Raw genomic sequence first — 8565 nt, 5'->3', positions numbered from 1 at the left:
TGGGGGGCTCAGATGGAGAAACCTGGGGCCTGGTCACCAGTCCCCTGTGTGTCAGTGAGTGTGAGAGACGAGAAGAGGAAGCAGCCGCGGGGCAGGAGGGCCCGCTGTGCTCTGAAGACAGTGGGCCACAGCAGCTGGTGCGAGGGAGGGGTGTCTCCAGGAGGCAGCTCTGGAGTGGTGTCTCCAGGAGGTAGCTCTGGAGGGGTCACAGCAGTGACTTAGCAGCACAGGTGGGGCCTCAGAGTGGGGCTTTTGGGCAGTGTGGGCTGGGTGGGGGGCACTGTACTGCCTCAGGAGGGAGGGAGTGGGGACTGAAAACTGGCTCACAGGCAGGACAGGCACGGCGTATTTGGTGGGACCTCCCAGAGGAATTGGTCACCTTGTCTCTGAGACCTTCTCCCGGAGGAAAGAGCTTCGGGTGAGGAGGGGGAGAGAGATGGAGGTTGCACCCCGCGAGGGGACTGGGAGGTGATGGTTGGGGGGCGACCCAACCCGGAGGCCTCTGTGGCCCTCAGAGGACCCTCGAGGGTCCGCAGTCCACAGTGGGACTGTGTCGTACCCCCTACCCAGTTCCCAAGTGTGCTCTAGCCCCAGGCCCTTGGGTGGAAGTGGAGCAGAGAAGGGAACAGTTATGTCAGGAGGGAGGGGAGATGTGAGGGAAGACAGGTGTGGCTCCGGGAGATTCCAGACTTCCATCTCCTATGCAACACAGTGTTCCTTGCAAAACCGTCGAGCACAGCAGTGTGTGACCCCGAGCAGGCTGAGCTGGTGGTCGGCCCTGGCCACTCTGCAGACGTATGGGGTGTCCTGTCCTCGGAGGAAGGTCCTGTCTCCCAGGTTTAGGGACTCCTGCACGTGAAGGCACCACCCTCTTCCCAGGGACAAGACTGAGCAGAGCCCGGGCAGTCCTGCAGTGCAGGTGGCTCACAGTCAAGGCGGGGCCACCCTGCCTCTCAGCAGGCCCCTGCTGAGTGAGCTCCTGGCACTTGCAGGCCCAGGCCTTATTGCTCAGGGCCTGAGCATCTGTGCTGGGCCTTGTTCAGCCCAGAGTCCAGTGACACGCTCGCCTTTGTTTTAATGGGAGACACCAGTGGTGCTCAGCTCCGAGCTGTGGGTCCAAGCCCTTTCTGCTGTGGGTTGTCTGTGACACCTTTAAAAACAATGAGAGCGGTGCAGACAGTGTTCCATGCAGACCGGTGATTGTGATCCACAGACTTCACATGGGAGAGGGAGGTCAGAGCAGGCGTGGGCCGAAGGGGAGGTGGGGTGCCAAGGGGAAAGCAGAGCAGGTGCAGGCCCTGCCCTGGGACCTGAGAGCCGGCTCCAAGGGGACCCTGGACACCCCAGCCCCAGATAGCCGATCCTGTCCTAGTCAGCTCCACACCCTCGTGTCAGCACTGCCTTCCCCACATATGGGAGTTTTCCAGCTGCTGGGGATGAGCCCTGAGTGTCTGCGGAGCAGCGGGCGGCCTGTTGCTGTTGAAGCCAGGAGGGCAGTGCCCTCCCGGGGGCCCTTTTGCTGTGAAATTGCCAATCTTCCAAATGGACAGGCTCTGGCTCGACTGACAGAGTGAGCTCTCTTTTCTTCTAACAGCGCTGCGCTTTGCCGTGTGTTTCAGCTGACCCCACTTGGGCAGTGCTCCGGACCTCAGGTTCCCTGTGGCAGACCAGCCAGCAGACTACTCAGGAGATCGGGCAGTGCTGTGATGCCCCCAGAAAGGCCAGCTGGGAGTGCTGCAAGATGAGCCATCAGAGGCAAGGATGCTGCCGCCCTCTTCCCGTCCCTGGTGGGCACCTTGTGAGGCACCTGCCCCCTCACACTGTGGTCCTGAGGTGGGTTTGGAACAAAGCGCTGATAGGTCGCTTTACGTCTTCCCATTTTCCTTTTTCTGGCTAAGAGTTTACTTTGAAGGCATGCTTTTTTTTCCTTAACCAATTTTGATAATTTGTGGCCTACTGTGAGGCCCAGCATGGTACTAATTAGCACAGTTTTGAAATCGTCCTACGAGTAAATGGATACACATATCCATCAGCTTATAGTGAGAAGAATTCTCATTGGAAGTTTAAGTGCCTTTATCTTTTCACCTCATTCATGCCATGTGTTTGTTCATACATGTCTGTGTTTTGAGCTTCCACATTCAGTGAGCAGTTAGTTTGGGCCAGACATGGTCAGAAGTAGGACTCCAGCAGTGAATTAAAAACCGTGTGTGTCCTTTATCCACTGCTATGTAACGAATCATTGCAAAGCTTAGTGACTTCCTAGGGAGCAGCTCAAAGTCCCCAGTGCCTGTGCATTGTAGCAGGCGGGCCTGGTTCAGGGCCTCCTGAGGGCACAGACACGGGAAGGCACCCCAGGGCTGGATGGCAGGCTTTCAGACTCACCTGGCTGCTGGGGACAGGCCGAGGTCCCTGCCGTGTGGCTTTCCCATGGCCTGGCTTTCCTCGGAACACCCTCTGAGAGTGAGAGCATGGGGTTTAGCCCAGGGCCTTTCACACCCTGGTCTCGAGGCCGCACACCTTCACTTCTGTTTGCGAGAGTGAGCTGCAAAGTCCTGCCTCGCTCAGGGGCTGAGCAGGAGTTGCCCCTTCTGCCTCTTGAAGGGAGGAGGATGGAAGAATTTGTGGACCCCTTTTTAAACCCGCACAGCCTGTTGAACAGTAATGAGCAGGGAAAGGAGACCAGAGTGCCTGAGTTGTCCAAGGAGGAGGGGACGATCGTGTGTAAACAGGGTGGCCAGTGAGGTGACACCAGGAGGGTGACCTTGAACCAGAGACCCCGAGGCAGGAAGAGAAGTAGCCACTTGGAGATAGAAAAAGGGTCATGTCAACCAGCGGGGACAAGGGAGAGAGCAGGCCACATCAGGGAGGAGCCTGGGCTCAGGCCTGAGCAGCTCGAGGCCAGAGCCTGTTTCCTGAGGTGAGGAGGGCTGCCAGGGCGGGGAGCTAAGAGCCGGGCCTCAGCCCTGTTGAGGTGGACGAGCCCATGGGGTGTCCCGGGGACGTGTCAGGAGAGCAGCTGAGTGTTCCGGCCTGCATCCGGGAGAGGACTCACTCAGCTCAGGGTGGACTTGGGGTTGTGGGCATACAGAAGGCATTGAAAGCCACGAGCACGGTAAAGTCACCAGGAGGGTGCTGGTGGAGAGAGATGGGGTGCAAGGGTAGGGCTGTGGGGAACCCTGCATTCCAAGGTTGAGAAGGGGTGAAAGAGACTGAGGAATAATCCCAGGGAGGGCAGGGCCTGGAGCCCAGGAAGAGACATGCTGGGGCGGGTGTGGGGGAGGGCAAAAAGGGGAGGGGGCTTGGTAACATGGGTTCCTCAAACCCCCAGGGAGCTGCCCTGCAGGTTTGGGCACACCCACCGCCTGCTGGCAGAGAGCTAGAGACCAGGTGGGAGGGGACCATAGAGGCTGCTCCCAGGGAGCTTTCAGAGGCCCACAGTGGGTGCTGCAGGGAGCCCTGGAGGAGGAATCTGCTGGTTCCCCTTGTGCTATTGGAAGGCGAGAGAAGGGAGAGGATTTGCTGACCGGGCTGATGGGGGTGAACCCATAGGCAGCTGGTTTGCTAGAGCGGAGCAGGAGTGATGGCAGGTGGTCCTGGAGCCAGCGAAGGGGGTAGCCCAGCCCTGGGGTGGGGTTGTGACGAAGACAGGAGGCAAGGTCACTGGCCACAGGGGACAGGGAGCCAGCAAGCCAAGACCTCGAGGCTGCCCCTCAGTTCCTTTGAGGTCATGTTTGGGAAAGAAGGCAGCACCTGGGTGACAGTGTGGCAGGGGGGACGTTTTCAGAGAGAAGGGTGTGAGGTGTGAGAGCCGGAGGGCAGGACAGAGCCCTGCGGGCCCTCTCCCGTGTGTCTCTGATGACAGAGCCACCCTTGTGGTGCGAGGGGCCATCCCCCAGAACAGCCAGAGGGCCTGTGCCCCGAGAGGAGAGCCGCAGGGGGGCTGGCCCTCCTGTCTCCTGGCTGACCCTGCTCGCTCCTGTCTGTGGGTGTTCAGACCAGCCTGGGAAAAGGAGGGCTGGAAGCCTGCGAGGATGGCACTCTCTGGTGAACTGGTACCAGAGATGACCGCTGATAGGGACCCAGTGGCTGCCGAGCTGAAGGGTTCTTTTTTCTTATTTTCCTCCAGCCTGGCTAATGGAGGCATGGATGTATTTTTGTAATTTTCAGTTTCTGTCTCTGACTCCGTCAGCCCACCCTTGTGAATAACCTCATAGAATGCCTGCCGTCCTGGGTGTCACCAGGCCATCTAGGAACTGGATTCTCCCCCTGCCCGTTTCTTCAGTCCTGCTCAATTAAGAGATGGCAGTGTCTCATGAACATGGCCCATTTATCCACAGTCAGGGTTTCCATGTAAAATTGGGTTCAATTCCTGATAGACTTGAGCTGCCCTGAATGTTGCTGACGAGACGTAGTCCTCTCGTGCCCAGATGCAGACCCTGAAGGAGCAGGACTGGGAGCACGTGGAGCAAGCCAGCATGCTGGCCGACGTGGCCCAGGTGTTCGAGAGTGATGAGGGCATGTCTGACGGCAAGGGCGACAGGGTCACCCTCTTCAGCTCGGCCACTCAGCTGTCGCCCAGCGGGCAGGCCGATGCCAAGACTCTGACTGTGATGCATCAGGAGCAGCCGGACACCATCAATGAAGAGATCCAGTGGGTGATTGCGAACTCGGCTCCCCAGAAACTCGGTTTCTCTGAGGAGCTGTCTTCTAGGGACGTCTGAGTGTTCCATAGTTAGAAACCTGACCTCAGGTCTGCTTCAAGAATTTTCAGTTTTGAGATTGCCCTTGATTATAAAGCTCGGTCAGCCAGGGCGTTCTATCCACGGTGTGGTGTCAGCACTCTGTTGGGGGGGGGCATTGTGGGGTGTTCCCCCTCAGCTCTGAGCCCCAAGGTGGGTGAGGTGCCGAGGCGGTGTCCCCTATGGCCCGTGCACCCTCCTGTGTCCCTCGGAGCCCCCCACGTTCTGGTGAAAAGCCACCTGGTGAAAGCTGGAGTTTTGGGGTTGGCCAATTCCCACTCAGATCTGCATTTTCCTTTTTAACTTAATCCAGTGTGAAGATTGGCTTGTTGTAAGACAGTGGTCCAAGGACATGTGTTTGAGTTTTTCTCATCTCATCAGTATATTTAAGATGTTTTCTTTAGACAACATCTTGGCAGTTATAACAATTTTCAAAACGGGATAGAATCCAAAGGCCTGCCTCGTGGTGAGCAGGGGGCCTTGGGTCTGGGTGGAGCCGGGTGGCTGGGGGCCCCGAGGCCTGCCTGGTGCCACACCCGCACAGCTATGCCTGTGTCCCGAGTCCACGTTCAGAGTGGCCGCAGGCCGGTGACCCTGCACAGGACCAGGCAGAGCTGCTGCTCAGACTGTTCTCGCCACGTCAGCCCAGGCCGAGGTGCCCGTTCCTGTCGGCCGAGCGGGATGCTCCGGGGGAAAGGCAGGGGGTGAATGGGACAACCAGCAAACGCAGGTGGTGTCGCCTGCCCATTTGACGCCAAGACAGACAGCTTTGTGGGCCGTGTTTGAGCACAGGCGAGTTCAGAAAGATGGTCTTTCCGCATCCCTGCAGGAAGTATGGAACGGTTATAGATTGATATTTTTATTTTACAGAAAGTTGTCAGGTAAAAGTGATTTTTCCTTATGCAACAAGTTGACTTGATGTAAATGGTCAATTCTGTCCATCAACTTGTAATCAACAGTGAAAAACTTTCCAGATGTATGAGTAGAAGTGAAGCTGGAGAGTTTACTGTCTGTAAGAATCTTGTATTTTAATTTGAAAATCATTTTATTTGCATAATCGTGTATTTAAACTGCTATATAAAAACATCCACCACACGTTAGGGGAGAAGAGCAGAAACTGTGAATTCTAGGTTAATGCAGCACATTGACATGAACCCAGAAACTCACACAAAGCTGGTGGAGAACTTCATCAAGTGATGCGTCTGTATATACACAAGCTTAAAAAAAAAAAGATCAACTCAGCACTTCATCTGGTCTGGAGACTTGTGTTTAGAAACTGCAGCTTGTTTGTGAATTGCTGTTTTGATTATACAGAGTTCCTGATTCCCAGTGGAAAAGACTTGAGGCACTGACGTGCATCTCTGCCCTGAGAGCAGGGGAAGTAAGGGTTGTCAACTTGAGGTATCTCCTCAGAGGAAGAGAGTTGCCACCAGGGTCCCTGCAGAAGGTTAGAGTAAATAAGTGAAATCAAGCATGAATGATCAAGGGCCAGTAAGACTCAACGCTAAGTTATTCTAAGTTTGAGAATATTCAAAAGAGGAAAAGTAGAACCTTTTGGCTGAGATGTTCATTGAGCAACTGTTTCTGGAATTTGCTAATCATGACACAGAATGCCAGCCCAAATTTATTGTCCAGACAGGTTCCTCTGCTGACAAAGGCAGGCGATGCATTTTATTCTATTTTAGGTTGATTGAAGAAGAGAAGGAGAACACGCAGCAGCGGGCCGAGGAGACTGAGAGCAGGGAGGGCAGGGGGAGCTTAGGCAGCCTCCGTCGTTTTAAATCAGTGAGCTCCCTCAACCTGCTTCCCACCTCCTCGCATGCTGGCTCCTGCCCGCCCCTGCCCAAGCCCAGAAGGAGGTGGCACAGCCCGGCACAGGAGGGAGACCAGCTGGGCATCATGACTCTGGTATGTGTCTGCCTCCTCCCTGCCGCATCCCTCCCCCAGCACGCTGTTTTTTGTTTGTTTTTTGTTTTTTTCTCTTTATACCCAGAAGAAAATCAGGTACATTTGCTACGCTCAGAGGTCTAAAAGTTTTCAAACTGCCTAGTCTTTAATCATTCCACAATGGCACAGCGACAAATTAGTCTTGATATTTGGACCACTACTTAGCACGTCATCATGAACTCAGCCAGAGCCTGCCTCTGTAATGTTGCACCTGGCCTGTGCTGGGCACAGCAGCTGCAGGGAAGTTTCTGTTCTCAGGGAGCAGACAGCTTCGTGAAAGTAACCATAGGCAGCTCTCATGGCATGGGAAAGCCGTACAGCACATTTTCCATTGGGGATGCCTGGCTGCAGGGTGCAGGGCATGCGGTGGGAACAAAACCAAGAATCTACACTGGTCTGCTTGCTGATGGACCTGGCCACGTGCTCAGTCCAGCTCTGCGTGTGAAACCAGGTTAAAAGCCCAGGGCCCCAGGGCCCCAGGGAAGACGTCGGGCTGCCTCACTTTTCCGAGTCTAAAACTGGGATGACGACCTAGGGCTTTTGGTGACAGAGTGTGCGGCTCTAAAGCACATGTTCCAGCTTTCTTGCGTGTTTAGCTTAGGTGTTGTGAGTGCATTGCTGTTTACCCCATGAAATCACGTGTACAACATTCTGCTTTGTAACTGGACTTGTATTGTCTCTTTTTTCTGTTACCACCCATTTCATGTTAGCTGCATTGTTAGTCAGCTTATAATTAAATTAACCATGAATCATTTTAGCGGCCTGTGAAGTGGTAACTAGTCCATTTTGTGGTCTTTTGACACTGTTTTTATAATTTGCATCATTGGCTAATTAGTTGATATTTAAAATTCTTTGATGATTTCTCTGCGGTTTCATGCTTGATTTCTTTCCGAATATTTATGAAAAGAACAGTTCTGTATGTTTTCCTTGCTGTTGGAGTTCTCTGACAGTGTGTCTGCTTTCATCATTGGTTTTGATTCCCTCTCTCATCCTGTTGTCTGCTTAGTCGTCATGAATCCAGATCCCCCACCAGCCCCCGAGGCTGTAGTTTACCTATCCATCTCCCCTCCCCCGTCCCCTCACTTGCTCTGGTCATAGCCGTGCTGTGGTCCACAGCATGTGTCCCCTTAGTCGGGTTTGTGCTTTGTCTTCATGTCTCATTAAATGGTGTTTTTCCCCCATAGCAGTAAGTTGAATTGGTGTATCACTATGCAGTTACAGGAGAAGGCAATGGCAACCCACTCCAGTACTCTTGCCTGGAAAATCCCATGGACGGAGGAACCTGGTATGCTGCAGTCCATGGGGTCGCACAGAGTCAGACACGACTGAAGGGACTTAGCAGCAGCAGCACGCAGGTATAAGCATAATGTAGATGGATCCTAAACTACATATTATGTGTAATTCATAAATGAGATTGTGCTTACATAAAGAAATGATCCTCTTAAGTGTAGAATTAATGGACTTTTAGATACGCAGATGACATCACCCTTAAGGCAGAAAGTGAAAGGAACTAGAAAGCCTCTTGATGAAAGTGAAAGAGGAGAGTGAAAAAGTTGGCTTAAAGCTCACCATTCAGAAAACTAAGATCATGGTATCTGGTCCCATCACTTCATAGGAAATAGATGGGGAAACAGTGTCAGACTTTATTTTGGGGGGCTCCAAAATCACTGCAGATGGTGACTGCAGCCATGAATTAAAAGGCGCTTACTCCTTGGAAGCAAAGTTATGACCAACATAGATAGCGTATTCAAAAGCAGAGACATTACTTGCCACAAAGGTCCATCTAGTCAAGGCTATGGTTTTTCCAGTTGTCATGTATGGATATGAAGTTGGACTGTGAAGAAAGCTGAGCATCAAAGAATTGATGCTTTGAGCTGTG

At 53.5% G+C, this 8565-nt stretch overlaps 1 protein-coding gene across 1 annotated transcript in view; it reads left to right on the top strand.

Moving 5' to 3' along the window:
* LOC104994715 (liprin-alpha-1-like) overlaps positions 1-8565 on the top strand; it is an 87638-nt gene that overhangs the window by 63223 nt on the left and 15850 nt on the right. The window contains 3 exon segments of the mRNA XM_010848371.1: positions 1620-1755; positions 4428-4651; positions 6425-6647. Of these exon segments, the coding sequence (XP_010846673.1) occupies positions 1620-1755; positions 4428-4651; positions 6425-6647 (583 nt within the window).

This window comes from Bison bison, unplaced genomic scaffold (genome assembly GCF_000754665.1).
Source record: "Bison bison bison isolate TAMUID 2011002044 unplaced genomic scaffold, Bison_UMD1.0 scf7180017864264, whole genome shotgun sequence".
In the NCBI taxonomy this organism is placed as follows: Eukaryota; Metazoa; Chordata; class Mammalia; order Artiodactyla; family Bovidae; genus Bison; species Bison bison.
This window is presented reverse-complemented; position numbering and strand designations above follow the sequence as displayed.